Source organism: Toxorhynchites rutilus, chromosome 3, assembly GCF_029784135.1.
Source record: "Toxorhynchites rutilus septentrionalis strain SRP chromosome 3, ASM2978413v1, whole genome shotgun sequence".
Taxonomy (NCBI): Eukaryota; Metazoa; Arthropoda; class Insecta; order Diptera; family Culicidae; genus Toxorhynchites; species Toxorhynchites rutilus.
The window spans coordinates 66,753,924-66,778,370 of NC_073746.1; the positions used below are offsets into that span (position 1 = coordinate 66,753,924).

Genomic DNA, 24,447 nt, shown 5'->3' on the forward strand with positions numbered 1-24,447 from the left:
CTGTTCCTGCACAAAGCGTCGTACACGATATTCCGCTCCAATGCGATTATGAGAATTTTCCGATGGTAGAATTCTCAATTGCCCTCCTCTCATGTAACAGTTCAGCTCCGGGGTCGGACAAGATTAAATTCAACTTGTTGAAGAATCTTCCCGACTTGGCGAAACAGCGTTTGCTGAATTTGTTCAACAAGTTTCTGGAGCTGAATATTGTCCCGCATGACTGGAGACAAGTGAGAGTGATAGCCATACGGAAACCCAACAAGCCGGCTTGCGATCACAACTCGTATAGGCCGATTGCAATGTTATCCTGTATTCGCAAATTGTTAGAGAAAATGATTCTACTTCGTTTGGACAAGTGGGTCGAAACGAACAATTTGCTGTCAAATACGCAGTTTGGCTTCCGCCGAGGTAAAGGGACGAATGATTGTCTCGCGCTGCTATCTTCTGAAATCCAAATCGCATTTGCTCGCAAAGAACAAATGGCTTCCGTTTTCCTCGATATCAAAGTGGCATTTGATTCAGTTTCCATGGAAATTCTCTCAGAGAAGCTTCATAATCGTGGACTTTCACCAATTCTGAATAATTTCCTGTCAGAAAAGCACATGAATTTCTCTCATGGCAACTCAAAATCTTCTCGTTACAGTTTTATGGGCCTACCGCAAGGCTCCTGCCTAAGCCCCCTCTTGTACAGTTTTTACGTCTATGATATGGACGTCGCTCTGCAAAAGTCGTTGCAAGATACCATGAACAATCTGTTCACGTGGGCCCTCAAGCTGGGTATCGAATTCTCTACGGAGAAAACTGAAATGGTCGTTTTTTCTAGGAAGCACGAACCCGCCCAATTCCAGCTTTACCTATCCGGCAAAACGATCCAACACTCTATGTTTTTCAAATACCTGGGTGTATATTTTGATTCTAAATGTACCTGGGGGAGACACATTGCGTATTTGAAACAGAAATGCCAGCAAAGAATCAATTTTCTCCAAACAATAACCGGAACATGGTGGGGTGCCCATCCAGGAGACCTCATTCAGTTGTACAAAACAGCGATATTGTCAGTGTTAGAATATGGCAGTTTTTGCTTCCGATCAGCTGCCAGGATTCATATTCTCAAGCTGGAGAGGATACAATATCGTTGCTTGCGTATAGCCATGGGGTGTTTGCATTCGACACATACGATGAGTCTCGATGTTTTGGCAGGAGTACCCCCGCTTACTCTTCGGTTCACAGAATTATCCTACAGATTTCTCATCCGTTGCAAGATCATGAATCCATTGGTGATTGATAACTTCGAAAATCTACTACAACTGACTCCTCAGTCAAGTTTTATGTCTTTATACCATGAGTACCTTACCCACGACGTGCACCCTTCACAAGGCATCTCCAACCAAGTTTGCTTCCCATACTTTTGCAGTTCCTCTGTCATTTTTGATCTGTCCATGTGACAAAGAATCCATGGAATCCCAGATCATCTACGCTCAGATTCTATTCCGCCGATATTTTCGGCAGAATATGGGGGTAAAGTTAGATCTGATAAAATGTTCTTTACCGACGGTTCATTCGTAAACGGGTCCACTGGCCTCGGCATCTTCAATGAAAATTCCAGCGCCTCTTTCAAACTCAAAGATCCTTGTTCCGTGTATGTCGCTGAAATGGGTGCGATATACTATGCTCTAGGGATCATTGAAACACTGCCCATCGACCATTATTTTATTTTTTCAGACAGTCTCAGCTCAATAGAGGCAATCCGCTCAATGAAAGTTGAATAACGCTCATCTTATTTCCTAACAAGAATAAGACATCTATTGAGTGTTTTGGTCGAAAAATTATTCAAGATTACCTCAGCATGGGTTCCCTCTCATTGCTCGATTCCGGGGAATGAGAAAGCAGACTCGCTAGCTAAGGTGGGCGTTTCCGAAGGCACACTTTTTGAAAGGAAAATTGCCTATAATGAATTTTTTCACATTCTTCGTCAGGACACTCGTTAGTTGGCAGCGCATGTGGAGTGAAGATGAGTTCGGTCGTTGGTTACACACGATTATCCCTAAGGTTTCGACGAGTGCTTGGTTCGAGATTTCATTCGCGTGATATCTCGGCTCATGTCCAATCACTACAACCTAAACGCGCATCTCTATCGCATTGGGCTCGCAGCAAACAATCTTTGTGATTGTGGCGATGGCTACCACGACATCGAGCATGTTGTCTGGTCGTGTATCCGGTTCCATGCTGCTCGCTCTCAGCTCTCTAGAGCACTGAGAGCACAAGGCAGACAATCGGAGATCCCCGTCCGGGATATCTTAGGTAGCCGTGATCCTGATCTTCTGCTTCATCTATACCTGTTCCTCAGAAACGCCGATGTCAACGTTTAATGATGTTTCCTTCGTTGTGTCCCTGTTTCATATCCCTCCTATCCGATCTATAAACTTTTACTTAGTCGCGGCAATACATACACACACTCTTTACAGATACACGGGCCAAAGGTTGTGCAGTCCACTGATGATTCAACAAGAGCCAAAGGTTGTACCGCTCATGACAACTCTACACGAGCTGATGATTGCGCCGGCTAGTGATCATTCTATCCTGGATTCCTCGAGTCGAAAAAGACGCACCACGCTAGATATGGGGTACATACGAGGGGGGCGTTGCTGATTAATGGTCAGCTGCATCCCAATAGGAAGTATCCCGTGTCGGGCACACGTACAGAGCATTGGAGACAGCAACATCCCAATTACGAGAACACTTGTAATACTAACCTCGAGCCGACCGCGAGTAATCGGTTACATATTACTAACATAGATAATAAGAAAAACTGTCAAAATATTGAACTCCGGCCCCGTCAGGCTAACGCCATATGAGCCTTGATAAAAATATATATTTTGGAAAAAAAAAAATCCGAACGTCTCGCTTAAGCCTAATAGAGATATTAATTATCATAATAAACTTCCACCAACCATGTGTACTCGCGACGAACGGAGAGGATGAACTATTATCACGGCAGGGAGTGAATCATTATGCCAGCCGGCAAACGTTTACCGCTGTGGTATTCCACACTTCCTCCCTCACAGCAACATGACGATCTGCAATTTATTTTAGCACCATTCGCAACGTGATACGTCTGCGAAATTTATTGTTTCTAAAGGGAAGTTTTTATTGGTTACTGCGACTACAACTCGGTGTGGAACACAACCGTTTCAAGTTTCAACCTCTTTCTGTTCAATATAATTTTTATTTGATAACATTAATGACATAAAACATGACCAGCCAATTTACTTTTGATTGCCAACCACTCCACAGAATCCTACCCCCGAATCATATCAAACAGTTTAATTGCAGTTTTTACCACCCACTATCAGATAGCATTCAATTTTCGCTCCCATCAATCCCAGCGCGAATATTCGCGTCGATGGGAGAACAATGGTGATAAACGTGATTCGGAAAGTTATTGCTTCGACGACTAGCGAACAGTGGGTTCGATCCGGTTTTTCACACCCATCACACCCCTCCGGCCAATCCGTCATGAAACGAGAGACACAAAACATCCGCATCAACGTTTTTCCCCCTCTGTAATACCGTTCATCAACTTACCTTGGTTGGGGAAAATCAACCTGATGCTTGTTGGCCCTGTGCCGTCGGAAGCTTTTCGGTGCGCTTTTCATTCGCATTTTAACCGGCCCCGTGACGACCACCGTTGTTCCCGTTGGGGAGGCAATCTTGACGTCGTCGGTTCCGTTTGGGTTGCTCAGTGCGGGAATCGGAACCTCTGCTCTCTGACAGAGGTAACCTCAAGTGATGAAAGTGTTGTGCCTCGGAGGGAGTTACGTGATTTTATGTTGATTTGGGTGTTGATAAGTTGAAGGTTAAATTATTCTGATGCTATTCGATGCTCGGAAAGCGGAAGGTGTTGCTCGGTGGAAGCTTGGTCGTAGATTCTGTGAAGGTGAAGACAAGAAAAAATATCACAATACAGATAGAAAGTCGAACATTCCAATTGTTGATTGTATCCGAAAGCTGTGGCTATCAAATAACTATACTGATTCTTTCCCTAACGAGAGTAATACGACGAGCACGAGAATAATGAGCATGCATCCCAAGCCATATTTTTTACTTGGTACTCTAACTATAACCACTATCGCGGCGGTCTTTCCCAGTTGAAGTACAAACATATGCGATTATACGTTTGTTCTTACACACCATTACCGTCATACGACGTCTGTGATGATCAAAACATTAAAACCGCTTGATGGTAAATGGTAATTTTTTATTTTTTTATTTAGTTACAATTATTATCATTTTTGTGGGTATATGCCAAACATGCGAATGAGTTTGGGTACATTTAAAAAAGCTTTGGCTTTTCAAGTGCCATTTCTTAACGAAAAATGAATGAGCAATAAGCGATAGAATCTAGATTTTTTTTTCCATTGTTAATGTAGGACTGCGAAATTATAACCGACGAGGAACAAACATTATAGAAATACAAAAATGAAACTCTTTAGTACAAACATTTGGGAGTTTTCACTGAGTGAGGGTCAAAAAATAATGAAAGGTCAATTTGAGCAAAGTTTCAAATTAACTCTCAGAATTAACATGTACTTTTTGTTGCTCGCTATCTAAAGCGACTCTAAACACTGATCTTACTTAAATATCGAGTAATTTTTCATTATCTCTTGGCAAAATAACATTCCCAACGCTCTCAAAAACAACGATTCAAAGAACACTCAGAACACGAGTGGGGTTGCGGGCGTCGACAGCAACCACTCTCAGCTCCAATTTATCTCAACAGTTTATTTTATTAGGCTCGTTGACCAATTCAGCTGTAACAGAGCCGAATTCCATTCGTGTACATTTTTTTATCTTAAGATAATTTTTGTTGTATTTTACACTGTTACCATTTTGAGACGTAGAAGTGAGGAGGCGATCTGGCGTAGTGGTAACATCCATGCCTCTCACGCTGAAGGTCACGAGTTCAATTCTCACTCCCGACATTCTTCCAAAAATGGAAGTAAAAGTGACGAACCAGCCAAATGAGTTGAAAATCACTATAATACAGATATAAAAAAAAAAGGCGTAGAAGTATCGCTATCTATCGATAAACATTTGTTTTATCTATAACACAGTAGCCGTTTAGGCACAAGAGAATTTCTATTCTATCGATGCAGAAGACATGTCGCCTTTTTTCGGCGTAAGAATATTGCTATCATCTTATTGTTCGAGTGTTCACAGTTGGGCTGTTCACATCGGGACTGTTGATATGAGGCTTCCTTTGTTGTGTTATTAATAGTGCCAATTACCGATGTAGCAGACCGAAAATATGAGCGGTAAGGGACTGGGATTACCGACACATGATGATTGTTAGAATAGACATAGTAGCTTGAATAACACACTAAGATGGTTGATGGGCCCTGAGTTATGAGCTCATGATAGTTTGCTTAGTAGCGGACACGCAACCAATTAGGCTACGAAGACCCCCTTATGCTGCACTCTGATGCCACATTTATAGTGCTTTCATCCGGAAACATGCATCAATCCTTTCCAATCTTGTCTTCGATGGATTTCGAAGCAAATTAATAGATTTTTATGATTTGAATAGTTTTTTTCCAAAGCAGTTTTATAGCGATAGAAAAAACATTGTGGGTCAATAAGTAACAAACATCACTCATAAACTTTGTATCTTTCGAAAGTGAGCGAGACATCAAAGCCGGCAAAGAGGTATTTGTGCGCAAATCTCTACACCCCAAACGTAACGCACTCGTTTTAGAAATTTTAAGCTTACGCCCATCACAGATGCAGAAATTACGTGGTGTAAAAATGCCGAAGCACTCTCCAACAGCCGGGATGAAAATTATTGCGTGCCTGTGCCGAACGAAATTGCACCACTATATGTATTAGGCTGTCAAAAAAGTCCTGCGGTATTTCCGCGAGGTGTCGTTGTAAGCGCGTAGTTCTAGTTGTATTCATTGTATCGAGTCATACTATAGATTGTTGGAAAGGTATTTTTGCGCGCTATAATATAGTCCTTGACAGTGTTTTGTTTGGTTAAGTCGTTCGTGAGTTATAGTGTCGCAAATATGGAGCAAAATAAAGAGAAAATCCGACATATTTTACAGTACTACTATGACAAAGGCAAAAATGCATCTCAAGCTGCCAATAAAATTTGTGCAGTTTATGGACCCGATACAGTTTCCATTTCCACCGCACAACGATGGTTTCAACGTTTTCGTTCTGGTGTAGAGGTCGTCGAAGATGCGCCACGCTCCGGAAGGCCTGTCGTCGAAAATTGCGACAAAATCGCTGAATTAGCCGAGAAAGACCGGCATAGTAGCAGCCGTAGCATCGGCCAAGAGCTGGGGATAAGTCATCAAACCGTTATTAACCATTTGAAGAAGCTTGGATTCACAAAGAAGCTCGATGTATGGGTGCCACACACGTTGACGCAAAAAAACATCTTTGACCGTATCGACGCATGTGAATCGCTGCTGAATCGCAACAAAATCGACCCATTTCTGAAGCGGAAACAGATGATTGTAACTAATTTTATGAACAAATGAAAATTCAAAAAAAATACCGCAGGCCTTTTTAGACAGCCTCATATATATATATATATATATATATATATATATATATATATATATATATATATATATATATATATATATATATATATATATATATATATATATATATATAATCTCGTGTCACGATGTTCGTGGTCGAATTCCTCCGAAACGGGTCGACCGATTTTCATGAAATAATGCACAAAAAACTTGGTATGATTTTCATTTCTATTTATTTCTTAAATTTTGGCTTAAATATAACCTCAAAGGTTCACCCCCGTCTCTTATTTTTAATCACGATTTAAGTATTTTGGTATAAATAATACCCAAATAATCGACCCGTCGTTGGTTTTCTGAAGAGAAACAATTTATTTACGTTGTTAAATGACAGATGGCGCTAAGTTCGCTTCATTGAATTTTCATCCTCACAGGCGCCAATAACATCAATTGGGTTAAAGCCATGCGTATTGCCGGCGAGCTGGAAGAGTTTTTGAATAAGCATAATAAATTATTGAAATTTTCCATGTATGGTTTTCAAGGTGACGATCACGTTATTGTCATTAATCCTAATAAAACACCAACTGGTAAACACGTGTATACATTCAATGCGTTTGTTGTTGAAGACATTGCTGGAGTCATGGCAGGCGACTGCACAGTGACGCGAATAGTTGTGATTCGAAGAGGAATCAATAATCTGGAGTTCATCGTTGACACCCAGCGTTCAAACGACACTCTTCATCTTCTTCTTTAATGGTACTAATGTTTCTAATGTTCCCACCTCAACGTAGAATGACTTGTAAACGATATAGATGTAGAGAGCGAACGACTGCGATTCTAGACAATCAGAAGCAGTGTGGGGAAAAATATACTCACGAGACGCTATCATGAGCAACGCCGACGCAGCCTTTGCTATTGCCATGCCTAAACTTATTACAGCACGTGTGTTCAAACAAAAACATGAATGCAATGTATAATGAGTTTCATTACAACGTTACATGTATTCGGCTCCACACCTTGCTGGATGTATTCGGTGGGATGACAAAAGCGGGGATTACCTCATATGCACATTTTTAATTTGGATAGTCGACAAAATACGCCCTGCGGAAATCGATAGTGTAATTTCCTCAAAAATTCCAGATGGGTCTATTGATCAACTACTCATCCGTATTCTGAAATCCGATCGAGTCAAAATTAATCGATTGCAATATCGCATTCTGTCATCCATTCTATTTCGACGGGTTGTACACATGTGGAATTGTTGAAACGCAATGGGATATAGACGTCATTTAGCCTTGTGTTCCAAGCATAAAGCGTATGCGTAAATTGTTATCAATTTTCGAGTGAAATAAAGACGCTTTTGAAACAAAATTTTTAAATAAAATATGGCTCTATTGTGTGTTCTGAGTAGCATAATAATACATTTTCTTCAGGTAGATAAAAATCTTGAACGAAAATAGTCTCTGATAATTATTTTATATTCTTGATAATATTTTGACTGAATTGCAAGGAGATTTATAGAAAAAGAGTTGAGTTAGGGTCGAGCTATGTCGAGTATTTAAATAACATCGAATTACATTTTTCATTCAAATTTCAAGAACATAAATTTATATCAGGTCTCTTACTAACGAAATATGGGTTACTGTTCGATATTGTTACCACAAACATGGTTCATGGTCGTGCGGTGATCTAAAACTTTAATAGCCTTGCATGGTAGATGGAAAATTTACAATGCATTTTATTAAAGATTTCACCAACGACACGACTGCAAGCCTAGGTGGATGTCCAATATATGAACTAAGAAGAATTGATATTGAAGGACTATCATTCATTAAAATTAACAACGCAGACATTGGAAAATCGTTCGGCAGTACCACATTCGCCTCAGTTGAGCAAAACATCTTCGTCTTGGAACTTGGAACTTTTTCCGTCTTAACGTAAGTATTACTTGCGTCATTTTAGTTAGTAGTACTTAGTTGGGATTTCTATGCAGAATAACATGCCTTGAATGTATTCTAGAGTGGCAAATTCTTGAATACGCGTGACCACAGTGCAAGTCGGAAGAAATTCTTTGACGAAAAATCTCCCGACCAGTACGGGAATCGAACCCGAACCCCCGGCATGATAATATGGGACGTTAACCACTCGGCCACGGGAGCACCTGAGCAAAACATTCAATGCTCATATTAATGTTGAGTTCTGTGGTTCGATGAAGAGCAACAAATACACTTGCGAAATTTATATCGATTTTCTTTATTTAATCTGTCTTAAAATATATTCCTTTTTTCACTTTATATTTAACGTTCAACAGAACAAATATGTCAGATTCGTTAATGAAATACATCGGGAATGTAATGCAAGGAATGGTTTGTGCTTTTTTTCATTTTTGTCGATGGTCATCGACTTGGCGCTCTATTCCTCGGTATGTCAAACATAAGTATGAGCACAAAAGTAACGCACGTTTCAGGTTTATGTAAATCGTCAAAACATTTAAATACACTTACAATACATTACTTTTTTTAACAATCAACATATTAACTAGAAATAATTTTATGGCAGAACAACGTTTGCCGGGTCAGCTAGTAATCAATAATTTGAAAACGGGCGGAGCTTGCATTGATTTTTTTTACATAATTCCTCTATCCATATTGTCCGTAGAACGAAGCATTTACTATTTCTATTTCATAAAAATGTGCCCTGTTTTCTGATTTGGCACCATTACTGAAAGAGGTAGTCCTACATCGAAAAAAAAAATGTGAGGTTTTCGTTATTGTTACACATACAAAACATTTTAAAATAAAGTAATACCAGATGGGTTGAGTATAGCTGATCTAAACGCTTGAACTCGGAAGTCGACAGCATAGACTCATTTGGATATTAGTTCTTTAAAAAATGGTCATTTACCACTTGATAGGAAAAAACCAGTAGAAAAAACACGCCGCGATAGGAGCGATACACAAACACATGCGTTGGTCTTTATTTTACGTCGTCGCCGGAAATTGAACATTCTTTTCCAGTTGTCGCCGCTTTTGTTGATGCTGTTGATGTTGCTGATGTTGCTATTGCTTTGCTACCACTGTTACTTCTGCTTCTACTTATTGGCTGGTATTGGCTCCACAGTTGAAAAATTTCTCATTCACTTTTCTGCGGGGCAGCTATTTCAATGCATTTCTGATTGGCTAATGAATTACTGAAGGTTCGCACTACTCTTCAAGAACTGATACGAGCTATACAAGAACACACAAACGCTCTTCGCCAGAAGGTATTAGAACCGATGTTTTATATTATTTCATTGAATTAGACCTTGTATTTGAGGTTGCGAACAAAATCTCTCCACGATTCGATGCTGACTGAGCTTTCATATTTCTATTCAAACATCAAAGGCATTTTTTTGTTTCTCAGCATGAAGGCCACAAAAAAAGTTAAGGCCCAGAAAAATTACATTTTCTTGGACATTCATCCTGTACCGTCATGAATTAATTTATATGAAAATATTTCTAAGAAATTCAACTACGGGTATTAGTCCACAACTCAGCTGGTAGCAATCCCATAAAATCCAACTTTTCCTGGAATTTGGTCGAAACCGATTCATAGTTGAATCACCAGTTCTTTTTTTTTTTTATTTAAATCGTTTATTTTTACAGGCTCAATTACATAGGTTTAAAGGAGCCGAACTCCTTACTGTATTGTTACTAGTATATATACATTTTTCCTTAATTCTAATGTTAATAATATAGGAAACCGATTACTCGCGGTCAACTCGAGTTTAGAAGGGTGACATATTTTCTTCAGGAAAAGGAGGGGATATGAGGATATGTTGACAATGATCACACTCACACTCTCAATCACACTCATCACACTCAATTCTTAAACCTATCTTATATCTAATATGTATTTACATTTCATCTTATTCTTAAGAAGGGATCCGATCTCTCACAAAGGAAAAGGAAAAGGAAAAACTAAGGGTATAAGGACAATCACACACGAAGATCGATAGCTTTAAGGAATACATATATTTTGGACATGTAATCAAGGTCTAACCGAGCCAACACGTCTCTCACCGGCATCATGGGCTGCCTTCCTCGGGCCCGAAGGGTGACTACTAAATTCAATCTGGCGACAAGATACAGCTCGCACGACCAAACAACGTGCTCGATGTCGTGGTAACCTTGGCCACAAACACAAAGATTGTTGTCGGCAAGATTAATACGAAAGAGTAGCGCATCTAACGAACAGTGATTGGACATGAGTCGGGAGAAGGTGCGAATAAAGTCCCGACTCAAGTCCAGACTTTTGAACCATGGTTTGAGGCTAACCTTAGGGATAATCGAGTGGAGCCACCGGCCCAATTCATCTTCGTTCCATTTGCGTTGCCAGTTAACTATGGTATTTTTGCGGACTAAAGAATAAAATTCATTGAAGGCGATTTGACGCTGATAAATATCGCCTTCAATTGCACCTACCTTTGCTAATGAGTCAGCCCTCTCATTACCCAGAATTGAGCAATGTGAAGGGACCCAGACAAAGGTAATGACATAACAGCGTCTGGATAAAGCACTCAAAATTTCTCGTATTCTCTCAAGGAAGTACGGCGAGTGCTTTTCCGGCCTCACTGAACGGATAGCTTCGACAGAGCTAAGACTATCCGTTACAATGTAATAGTGTTCAACAGGTCGTGAGGCGACGCTGTCCAGCGCCCAGTGTATCGCTGCCAATTCAGCAATATACACTGAGCAAGGATTCTGAAGACTGTGTGAGGTGCTAGAAAATTCGTTGAACACTCCAAATCCTGTGGACTCATTCATAGAGGACCCATCAGTAAAGTACATATTATCACAATTGATATCCCCATACTTTGCATCGAAGATCGTTGGAACGATCCTCGATCGAAGATAGTCTGATATTCCATGGATATCCTGCTTCATGGACAGATCAAAATGCACAGAGGAATTGATGTAGTCAGGAAAACAAACACGGTTGGGAATATACGAAGAAGGATTAACCTGCATGGAGACGAATTCATGATATGAGCTCATGAATCCAGAATGAAAATTTAGCTCGATCAGCTGCTCAAAATTTCCGATCACCAATGGGTTCATAACCTTACACCGGATGAGGAACCGAAGAGATAATAAATTGAAGCGATCTTTTAGTGGGAGTAGGCCTGCCAAAACCTCGAGACTCATGGTATGCGTTGAGGGCATACATCCCAATGCGATACGGAGACAAAGATACTGAATTCGCTCGAGTTTAATGAGGTGTGTTTTGGCAGCTGATTGAAAACAGAAACTGCCATACTCCATCACTGAGAGAATAGTTGTTCGATACAACATTATAAGATCTTCGGGATGGGCTCCCCACCAGGTGCCGGTAATTGTACGGAGAAAGTTTATTCTTTGTTGACATTTTTTACTCAGATACCTAATATGGGCCCCCCAAGTACATTTAGAGTCGAACCAGACCCCAAGATACTTGAATGACATAGCATGAGTGATCGGTTTACCCAAAAGTTGAAGCTTTGGTTTTGCTGGTTTATGCTTCCTAGAAAAAACCACCATCTCTGTTTTCTCCGTGGAGAATTCGATCCCTAGCCCAATGGCCCAGGTTGAAAAATTGTTCAAAGTATCTTGTAAGGATTTTTGCAGGTCGGATTCGTTTGATCCTACGACAGACACCACTCCATCATCTGCAAGTTGTCTTAGGCTGCAATTTTGTGTAAGGCAATTGTCAATGTCGCTTACGTAGAAGTTGTACAGAAGGGGGCTTAAACATGAGCCCTGGGGGAGTCCCATGTAAGAGTCCCGACTTACTGCCGAATCTCCGTGAGAAAAGTTCAAATGTTTCTCACAAAGCAAGTTATATAACATATTATTCAATAGAGGCGACAGACCCCGAGATTGTAATTTGTCTGACAAAACCTCTATTGAAACAGAATCAAAGGCCCCCTTTATGTCCAAGAATACTGAAGCCATTTGTTTTTTTTCGGCGTAAGCCATTTGAATTTCTGAAGAAAGCAACGCAAGACAATCATTCGTCCCCTTGCCCCTGCGGAACCCATATTGTGTATGTGAGAGTAGGCCATTCGTTTCAACCCATCGATCAAGGCGAAACAAGATAATTTTCTCCAACAATTTCCGTATACAAGACAGCATTGCTATTGGGCGGTACGAATTGAAGTCGGACGCGGGTTTTCCGGGTTTTTGAATAGCTATAACTCGTACTTGTCTCCAATCATTTGGAACAATATTATGCTCCAGAAACCGATTGAATAAGTTCAACAAGCGATGTTTCGCCACATCAGGGAGATTTTTCAGCAAGTTGAACTTAATTCTATCCGATCCCGGAGCAGAATTGTTACATGAAAGGAGAGCAAGAGAGAATTCTACCATCGAAAACTCGGAATCAAGATCGCACCTATCTTGTGGTATATCTCGAATAATTCTTTGCACTGGAGCGGAATCGGGACAAACCTTTCGTGCAAAATTAAAAATCCATCGATGTGAATATTCCTCGCTTTCATTGGATGAAGAGCGATTTCTCATGTTTCGAGCCACTTTCCATAATTTTTTCATTGACGTTTCTCGTGATAAACCTCCCACGAAATTTCGCCAATAAGCACATTTTTTCCCGTTGATCAAGTTTTTAAATTGATTTTAAAGGTCCAAATACGTTTGAAAATTCTCAATGGTTCCACGTTTCCGAAAAGCTTTAAATGCATTCGATTTATCTCCATAAAGCTTGGAACACTGGCCATCCCACCATGGATTGGGAGGCCTTCGACGAATAGTGGAACCTGGGATGGGTTTCGTTTGAGCGCGAACCGCGCTGTCATAGATCAAACGAGAAATGAAGTTATACTCCTCCAATGGAGGCAAACCATCTCTGGAATTGATGGCTAGAGCAATCGCGTCCGCATATTTTTTCCAGTCAATGTGTCTTGTGAGGTCGTATGCCATGTTTATTGATTCAGAAGAATTCAACCCATTGGTGATAGAAATTTTGATTGGCAAGTGGTCACTACCGTTGGGATCCTGGATTACATTCCACTTGCAATCTAACGATAGTGAATTCGAGCAAAGCGAGAGGTCAAGAGCACTTGGGTTAGCAGGAGGTTTAGGTACACGTGTTGTTTCCCCAGTGTTCAAAACGGTCATATTGAAGCTGTTACAAAGGTCATATATCAACGATGAACGATTATCGTCGTACGGTTCCCCCCAGGCAGTTCCGTGAGAGTTGAAGTCTCCCAAGATTAATCGTGGCTCAGGAAGGAGTGAGCACATGTCAACAAGTTGCTTGCGGCTAACCGCAGCTCTCGGAGGCCAATACAAGCTGACTATACAGAGGTCTTTGCCTCTGATGTTTGCATGACAAGCAACAGCTTCGATCCCTCCAATAGGTGGAAGGTCAATTCTAAAAAATGAGTGACACTTATTGATCCCCAATAGTACCCCTCCGTATCTGTCATCGCGGTCCAAGCGTATTATATTAAAATCGTGGAAAGAGAGATCATTTTGAGAAGAGAGCCAGGTTTCGGATAGAGCAAAAACATCACAATTGAGTTTATGAATTAGAAATTTGAATGTATCCAATTTAGGCATAAGACTACGACAATTCCACTGTAAAACAGTGATATCTCCGACCTCTCTATTTAAATTAGACACCAAGAGAGATAATCATTGCAAGGAGGGGCCATGTTTGCATCAATTGCTGCAAAATTGTCTTTAGTACTGGAAGCATTGCGGTGACAATGGTTCTGATGGAGTCGGAAACATTAAAACACGTGAAGATTTGATCCACAAGGTCAGACAACTTTATAAATCCCGATTGGGAAGTTGAACTTGACGGAAAAACAGGGACAGTTGGGGTTTTTTATGTCCCCTCGAGTGCTGGGTCGTTCGAAGGTGAACTATTACCACGGAGGCCAGGAGGGACCTGATTTTGCTTATCCGCTGCACTCGATTTTTTGGGCAAGCTAACAGGGGGTATCACCGGAGGGACTTGTCCTTGAACTTTGGGCGTGGTCACATTTTTGCGCCGGGGATTCCCTTGAGAAATAAACGGCGTGCCCCCGTTAGCTGTATCCGCTTCCATTTCGTCGACTGGCAACGTAGCGAAGACATTGTGTGTATTAATTGGTTGTTGTTCTTGAGCCAGTGGAGAAGCGCCCTTCAAAATTTCTGCGAAAGTGCGTTTAGAGCGTTCCTTCAAAGAGCGCTTCTGTTTCTCCCAGCGAGCCTTGTATGTTTCACAAGCTGAGAGCACGTGTGGGGATCCCCCGCAATATGGACATTTATGCTCAGTCGCACTGCAGGATTTCCACTCATGTTGTTCTCCGCAAGTAGCACATCGTTCTTTATTGGCACAATAAGCAGCCGTATGACCAACTGACTTGCACTTAAGACAAGTCATTGACTTTGGAATAAAAAGTCGCACGGCTAACCTCAATTTATCTACCATCACGTAGTCAGGGAGAGCTGAACCAGCGAAGGTAACTCGAAACGAGTTGGACGGCGTAAATTTCTTTTCTTCTCCTTCATGGGAGACTGTTCCGAGCTGGCGGCAACCCAAGATCTTAACAGTCGTCGAGGGCAGTTTTTTAAAACGGCCGGTACCTTCACTCGTAATGTATTCGCACGTCAAGCCCGTTTCGGTTATCACACCCTCAATTTCGACTATGTGAGAGGGAATGTAGACCCGATACTCATTTTGCGTCCGATCTTGTTTGCGTCTTTTCGATCATTCACGACAACTCGCAATTTGTTTGGTCTAACCTTCGAAATTTCCGAAACGGAGGTATACCTTGCCAGATCTTTCGCGATCTGCATGACTCTCAACGCCTTTCCATCTGGCTTAGGCCTAAAGAAAACAACCCAGGGACCAGTTCCGGGCGCATCTTCTGGATAGACCTTTACACGGGGAGTGGGAATAACAGGGGGGGAAGGCGAGGACGGGGATTGAGAGTGGGAAGGCGAAGGTTGAGAAGGAGTGGGAAGAACAGAGGGAGAAGACGAGGTTGAAGGTAGAGTGGGATCGTTAAGGGCAGATGGGAGATTTGCTAGTTTTTTGGAGGGAGGCTTGGTAGGGTTAGCTGACTCGTCCCCAGAAGAAGTATCTTCCGTATTTGGAACACGTTTGAGTGACTTTTTTTATCCGTTAGGAGGGAACTAGAGTCAGAGACCTCCATATCCGAAGGTCCCCCACTCTCTGCCATTTAAAATTTTCACTTATATTCTAAGTATTTTTTTAAACAATATTTCACAATAAAATAATTCACAAAAACAAAAAAAAAACTTATAATTATTAAATATTTTCTCTCAGTATATTTAATGTTATTCACCTATGAACGCACTCCAGTGCAGATGAACGGGAGCGTGCTGAAAGCTCGTTGGTGGTGGGAATGTGCCTACGACACCACTACACACAGTCGTCGGTGAAAGCTTACCCGCACTGTCACTGTTGGCACGATGACTCGGCGAAATCTCCAATGTCGGCGAAGCAGCGACAAAACAAAAACCAATGCTTGGCTTTCCGAGGATGAAAGCCTCTATCCACTTGCAGGCAGGGCACTTCACTCACTATCCAGATAGCGAAATGAACTCTTCAGCGGCAAAAAAAAACAACAATCACGCGGTAACCGATAACGGAACTTGGACGCGACTTTCCTTCGTCTGGTTACTCCGGGCAATCGGCGAAGAATGAATCACCAGTTCTAGAAAACAACATTTCGGCTGGAACCGTCAGAGAAAATAAAAAAAGGCAATTCGCTTCTCTATTCGGACAAAACCAATATGACTAATCAGGCTCGTGTCCAATTACGAATCGATAAGATAATCTCCAAGATAAAAGTTACTTATTCTTTTTAAGTTGAGATTTCAAATTAATGCTAGTATCAAGCACCAATTAAAGAGCAATTATCTAACACATTAGTTCTGGAACAATCACAGCAGTCAGCTAGTGTTTTACCTAATTCCTTAATTCATCGGTATGTCCGTAACCTACGCCCATTAAACGCTTGAAAGATGTATAATCACTCTCCATTTGTCATTAGATACATACAACCACACACTCACACACACATCCGGAAACTGCTCTATCTGCAACTAAAAGCACCCCGACGTAGATTACACCACTTAACCAACTTAGCAACCCTATACATGCACCACATCACCCACCATATTACACGCACGACATGTGGGACAATGGATGATGATATGGAGAGAGAAAAAGGGCTTATCATCCTGTCAACCAGCGCCCACTATATCATCATTTGGAGTGTATGTATCTTCTCTCCCCCGGACTCGAATGTGCACAACAGAAATTTGGACTTCCTTTCCCTACTGACGAAAAGGGTGGCAGCTTGGAAAATTATTTGGTTTGAGCCGCGGTCGGCCATGTGGGCGTCTGTGATAACTTCGATGAAGACAAAACAAAAGCCCGGGGTTGATGATTGGCGAAATGATCCCAGCTGGTTGCCCCGAAATATAATAGAGCCGAAAAAGGGCTGAATTGGCCTTACTTACTTCTAATGAGAGTGCGACTCTGTAACAATGCAGCGTCTTGTGATTCAGGGCGAATTAGGATTCTGCGGAAAGTCATAAAAATGTCGTAATCGTTATTGCGGGACCCATTCGGTATGATGTAGCGGGGACATTAACGCTAGCGAGCATATATTGTTGACGGGTTACTGACTTCTAATCCTTAGCGTTGAGAATCGCATTTGCTGTGGATTTTTTCCCCCTTTTGTGTTTTTGTCTCCTAAGGATAATCTCATTATCGATTCAAATCAGTCACAGCAGTGAACAGCTGGATTGCCTATGCTTCGTGTTGGAATTCCAATCGGATTGTGCTCCGACTATTTGGTATTCCCTGCATGCAATAGAAGTCTACCCGTGTCTAGAATTAACGCTGACAATTTGCGACATATACAAATGTGACGCAGCCTAACAAACATTGTGCTGATATCCGTGTAGACATTGAAGTCAAATGTTGGAATTGTTTTCTCCGTTATTTTCCCCTTTCGCATATAAGTAATCCAATAGAAATACCAATGTCGTCTAGGATTCCCAAACGCTCGAGTTCAATACGCTATCAGACGATACGTTGTGATTGAAGATTGGTATACAGATGTGTTATGTTGTATAGAAAAAATTGGAGAAAATTTAAAACAACAAACCATTAACCATCGGTACAGAAGAAAACAAGTGATTAGCGGAAACTATTTCTAATTTCATGGTTCAATTCAAACAGTAAACATCCTTTTCGGATTGTCGTAAATAAATAAGCCAAACAGCGAATTCCAAGCAAGTGAACGTGTATATGACAAAATCATTCGATACAGAACATTCGATTCCGCTTTCGATTTCTACTGCGCGAAATACAAAAGCAGACTTGCATTGAAAGTGCTCGGCGTGTTCTGCCAAAACACTTCACCAAATTGAATCAATTCTTTTTCATTCAGTTTTATTTTTTTCAATCGTATACGTTCATTGAGATCGATGTCATCATCATCGTCATCATCATTGTCTAACGCCCCGAATATATTTTTCGTTTCCTATCGAATATCAGTATCAGTGTGTCAAATGTATACCAGATGGGTAAGTTGAAATTGTTCGATTTCTGTTTTAAATGTTATTATCAGGATCGTATGCATTCCTTCGATTTGACATCTCGTTCTGAATCATATTTCGGACACGCTGTAGTAATAACTTGAAATGCTTAGTGCCCTCATTATATAACTATAAAATTAAAATAACAATTGATTCTTTAGAGTAACCCTTTAGTTATATCATTAAGGCATTAAGCATTTCAAGTTATTATTAAAGAGTGTCCGGAATATGATTCAGAACGGTATATGTCATTTGTTTCACTTGTTGTGCAAACCCAACCTTAACACAACAAAAATTGGCAGAAACACTGAGTATGTCCCGAGAATCAATTGGTCATCGTTTGAAAGTAATGGGAGTAATCTAGAAGTTTGGAAAATGAGTGCCACACAAGTTGAGTGAGAAACAAATGGAGCATCGTAAAACCATTTGTGAAATGCTTCTTCAACGGCACCACTGGAAGTCGGCTTTGCATCGAATTGTCATTGACGATGAAAAACCATTAACTGGGAAACGTTATCGCACCCGTCGTTTTCTCCAGATCTAGCCCTTTCATAATATCATCATTTTGCTTCGATGAGACATGCGCTTGCAGAGCAACCCTTCGTCGAATAAAAAGATTGTGGAAAGGAATCCACAATTTGCATGAGATTCAAAGCACCAAATTTCGATTTCTTCAAATAAAAATATAATAATAAATAAAGTTATCCTGAAAATGGTGTACCCGTGGCCGAGTGGAGCGTCTCACATTATCAGGTCCGATTCCCGTTCTGGCCGGAGGATTTTTCTTCACAGAAATTTCCTTCGACTTGCACTGTGGTCACGCGTATTCAAGAACTTGCCCCTCGGAATACATTCAAGGCGTGTTATTTGGCTTAAGAAATCTCAACTAAGTATTAATAAATGACGCTAGTTAACACGTTCGTCGCCCAAAGCAGCTTTTCTATGTTTCTTGCGGAGCCCAACTTGCGGATAAATTATAAAATGAAGATCAAACTTAGTTTGAAGACAACTTTTACATGATCTAGCAATATTTTATTTGATTTGAAGATGAATTGACAACAATAACATATGCTAAAGTCATGTTATATGGGTTTTGCAAAAAGCTGCCATACAAACCATCCGCACTATAAATCAATAAACAGTACAGTATAAACATTATAATATTATGGTTATAATTTTATTATTTTTCTATATATCCTATAGTTACACTTAGGTGCCTATTCTATAAAATTCCTTTTAAAAATCCTTTTAGTTTGAACGAGGACAGTGTCATCCATATCTGGGTGACGGGGCGTCGAAAGTGTTAATGCATACGTTGAGACGGCAAAAGTTCCACAGGGAACGTAAACGTCAATCAAGAAGAAGATCCTGAAAATGTGTTTTCTTCATCTAAAAAACTGGACAATTTAAACTTACACATGTGGTATAACTTTATAGACTGCTAATTTCCTCTTGAGAAAATTCCTTTTCCTCTACAATTTTTTTTATTTGATTTATCGGAAAACTGAAACTCACTTCAAAAATAAAACATATTTTGTGTTTTGAAACACTCGAGGAATGAAACCGTTACCATCGAAGAGTTTTCTTCCTTTATTTATCAAGAGGATAAGGAGCCATCACCTAGCATTACATTTTTGAACTTAAGGTGAAGGTGGAAGCTAGCCATTGTAGTAGTATAGGTAAACCCACGTGTAAAATGGGGTAATAGTGTTTGTGAGAGAAGAGCAAAGCACACGTAAATAGATCAATTCACTTATCAGACTGTGTTGCGCTTCATTGACACGAGTCTTTGAATACATTTGAAAAAAAATAACAATTAAATACTAAAGTAAAATGTATGAACGATATGTTCCGATGAACAATTGCAAATATAAATATATATAGACGGTGCATTTGCATATGAAGTAAAATTCTGATTATACGCGAGCGTAACATGAGCAAATTTATAACACATGCGAATTGGGGCTCTTTTGGTATTAACAAATTCTTCCGCATAGTAACTCGATGTTGATAATTCCTTAATATTTTCCTTCGTTGATCGTATTGTTTTCACATATTCACGTTGAAGAGCTTCAACCCTTCTGTTCTTTGGCCGAGGCATTTTGATTGAATGTAATACTTTTCCGTTAACTGTTTTTGAAAGCATAGGCAGCCGTGGCAGTGTTCCGAGCTCTGCAATACAATTTTCTTACCCAATGTTAAAGTTGCTAAAACTTACATTATAGACCCATTAAACGTAAAAATAATGATTGTATTGATATCAACACAATTTTATTCTATTGATTTTCATGACATGAAACGCTATGACTCAGGAATAATGTTTAATTGAGTGGTTTTATAGCTGTTTCGATGATGTTGTCCGGCATCAGTGTCGAAAAAATAAAGATGCTTTCACCAATACAAACGAAACCATTGCCGAAGATTGAAGAATGAAAATTTAACTTTCAGAGCACTTGGTCGAGTTTTCCGACGTTTTTCACTATACAGTGCGACAGCAGATGGAAATTTAATATCTTGTGAGTAATCGATTAGAGTTTGGTTGATATTACTTGATGGGAAGTGTGCGAAAACGATCATTTTCTTCACACTGTTTCGCAAAATTATTGATTTTCAGGCGAGGGGTGAGGGAGGGAGATGAAAGAAATGAGCGCCATTATGGCAGCCATTTGTGGCTAGCTTCCACCTTCACCTTAAGACTAAAGCCTAAATCATAGCTACATAGATCATAAACTGACTGAAAAGGCTGGACTGGACTAGAATGGACTGAAAAGTCCCGAGATTTCCCGACAGATGGCGCAACTAAAAAAAGAACAAGATTCATTTCGAAAGGTTCATCTGTCACTAGCTTATGTGTGAAGTTTCATGACATTTCGTTCATTTGTTTACAAACTACAGTTGTTCAACCCTTTGCGGTCGGAATTTATTTACCTTGAAGGCAATCCTCTTATACTTCCACGCGAATAATATTTTGTTTATACCGAGTACCGTTACCTATTGTTCATAGAAACTCCGCACACATTCGTTGAAAAGTTCACTAGACATTGGTATTCGTTTAGAAAAAAATGTAAACTATTATATCGTTGAATAAAGTATTCAGTATGATTCCTTGCTGTGGTGGCTGAGAGATGACAAACGACCGCAAAGGGTTAAATGTATTCGTATATAAAATGGAAAAAGAGGAACATCGTATTTTGATCAAACTTTTTTTTTGTGGGAAAAACTCCTGAAAAATCAAAGTAGTGTTTGACGAAATGTCATTCCACTTCTGCTCCTTCGAGAACAACGGTCTATCGGTAGTTTGATGAATTTAGAATGGACCGTCCATGCACCTCGCTCTGGAAGACTAGAAGACTAAAAGGCTACGAATCCAGAAATCGTAAAACAAGTGCATCGACTCGTTTTGAACGATCGTTAAGTAAAGTTTCGCGAGTTTCGCTGAAACTGTAGGCATTCCAAAAGAACGAAATACAGCTTTGCCCAACAAACGATTGTTTTCATTTAAAATCCTGTGAATTTTCAGCCCTTGTAGTAAGTCTAATGAGCTCATAACTGCAGAACAATATTTGATAAAAGATAGAATTCACTTCTTCGTTGCCTCGTCGATGTTGGAATGTTGGAATACTATTTACCAAATTCTACTGAACGGATTTCTCGATATTTTTCCATTTTTCCGAAATTGCGACCTTGAGTTCTTCAATCGTGGTGTATCGTTTTCCCTCAGTGTAGACTCTGCGTACAAGGATTCCCCCTAAGATTTTCAACAGGATTCAACTCTGGAGAGCTCTTGGAGCCGGCCAGTCCACAAAATTAGGTTTTTGGTCCTTAATCCATTGCTTAGTTTACTTGCTGGTATGAATAGAAGCATAGTTTTGCTGGAATATGATTTTTTTGTGACGATATACATGCAAAAACGGTAGAAGAGAAGATTACAGAACATGTGTGTAATCCTTGAATGATGTGAAAGCTATTTTGAGCTTTCCGGCTGCGCAGAATCCCGCCCAAACCATGAACGAGCCTCCACCAAAATTCCTGGTTGAAAAATACTGTGCCTTCTTCCGTAAATCACACCAGTACCCGTTTAAACCATCAGAACCATCCAAATTGAACTTCTTTTCGTCAGTGAAGATAACCTATACATTGAAGAACCTATAGATAACCTATACATCTCCGTTATGGTATATAACAAAATGTATTTTTTTGGAAACATTTTTTGTCGCAACATACCATGTCCCACTGTCGGTTCATGTGAGCTTTGGCAAAACTTATCCCGGTCAGAGAGCTTCGATTTACGTAGAGCTCTCTTCTTCTTTTGTACCGTATCATTGAGGATTCGTCAAATAATTGAGCACTACTTGATTGGATCATCCAATCCGATGAGAAATTTCTCTGATACCAACATTTTCTTGGTGAAATGGATCGATTTGTCTCTCTTCTCTCTCCGTGAGGACTTTTCCCTTCGGCATTTTCCAGATTTAATTGATAGAAACTTGACAGTTGAAAATACGAAACACTCGTTTACGCGCTTGTACACACACAAATGAAAATCATGCAGTGTATGTTAGTCACCAATACCTACACACTAGAATATAAATTGAAGCATTGTTTGTTCACAATGACACAAAGCAGCAAGATCATCACCTGGTCTTATAGAAGTTGGACAGAGTGTAGTAGCTACATCATTAGGTGATGTAGTGTTGGTTTCCTTTTCCGTTCCCTATTTTTTTTTGTACGATTACTCCTGTAGTCAATTCAATAGTATTTGTATAGTCTATTGAAATTGATCGGGTCTCTTCTCTCGAATGTTCGCTATAAAAAATCGAGCTTTTGAATTTCATGGTTTTTGCCGATTCCACTACAATTGACATTCAGTTGTTATTGTTTCAGAATCAGATTGTTGTGTTTTTGTTTGTTGTATTTTAAATAATGGTAATGTTATGTTATGTGATAAAGTTCTTTTCAGGTGATTGTGTTAGACATCCGTGGACGACGATGAAAAGGTAAGTGACAATATGTATTGATATTCATATAATGAACTAATTGCTCTTTTTTTCAGGTGCAACTTTAGGTTTTGCCTCAATTGATTGGAGTTATGATTCAACGGGTTCTTTGAAGCTGTGTACCACTCGATGAAAATAACGATATAAAAAGGGAGACAATCAATGCTGTGCAAATAAAAGTAGATTCTTCTGTGAAAGGTCCTTTCTTCATACTAGTGGATTTCTCTAGATTCTCTCAATGAGAGCGACAGGATTTCTAATTGGAATAAACAACAATAGTCTCGACCAAAAATGTGTGAAATAGTTTTATTTCATGTAAAATTTTATTTAATTTTGAACGATCCGCTGTAAATATTAATATTCGATCAAAATAAGTAACATAAGAAAAAATCGTAATACGAATATAATAGTTATTATAAACAAATGTACATTATTCTGTTTCAATATCATCAAATACGAAACCTATTTTAGTTTCATCGACAGCTGTTCGAGTCTTCGATATTAACTTTCAACAATGTATGGACAATCTGAAGATCATATCAGTTTAAATAGCACTGCAGAACAATATTGAGTAATGTCTTTGTACTAATATTTGCAAAATGTTGATATGTACCATAATTCAATAATGAAACTGAATCGTATGAGTTTTATCTGGTCAACATGCCGGGGGTTAATCTATACCAGTGGTGACCAAACTTTTGGGCATTACGGGCGACTAATTGCTCAAATGCTACGCTGCGGTTTACCATGAATATAGTACTAGACAATAAAACATAGTTTCGACCCTCCTGTACTCGCACGCAAAATCATAACTTGTATGTCACAGACTGTGCCTGTTTCTGTAATTTTGTAATACGAAATTTTTTGTAAAGCAAAACAAGATATAATTAAATAAAAAAATACTAAAAATAATAAAAATTATCGGTTACTAAACAATTGATAAGTATTACTTTATTTTCTGTAAAGTTTCATCAATCAAAATCGTTGATTTTTTTAAGGAAATCGTCATTTATGAACATACAGAGAAATTATTTTCCATAAAAATGAACCCGAGATGATTATTATATTCCTTAATTACCTAGAGGTAAAGGGTTAGCAGCTTGACAGTTTTGTGTCTTCGTGTGAACGATCCCTTAAAACATTTGAATGATCTGTCAATGTCAAAACGTTAGTCAAAATCAACATTTTCAACTAGGTGAAGTACAGGATCGAGCAACGCTTAATAATTGCTAAAAATTACAACCGAAATTCGGTGTCAGTGGTTGTAACTTTAAGCGCGCTTACTGCAATTTTCGG

At 39.7% G+C, this 24,447-nt stretch overlaps 1 protein-coding gene across 1 annotated transcript in view; it reads right to left on the reverse strand.

Moving 5' to 3' along the window:
• The window catches only part of LOC129776997 (P protein-like), a 61,800-nt gene that overhangs the window by 33,272 nt on the left and 4,081 nt on the right, over positions 1 to 24,447 (reverse strand). Inside the window, exon 2 of the mRNA XM_055783024.1 lies at positions 3,586 to 3,929. Coding sequence (XP_055638999.1) covers positions 3,586 to 3,662 — 77 coding nt within the window. The 5' untranslated portion in view covers positions 3,663 to 3,929. The remainder of the gene's footprint in view (positions 1 to 3,585; positions 3,930 to 24,447) is intronic.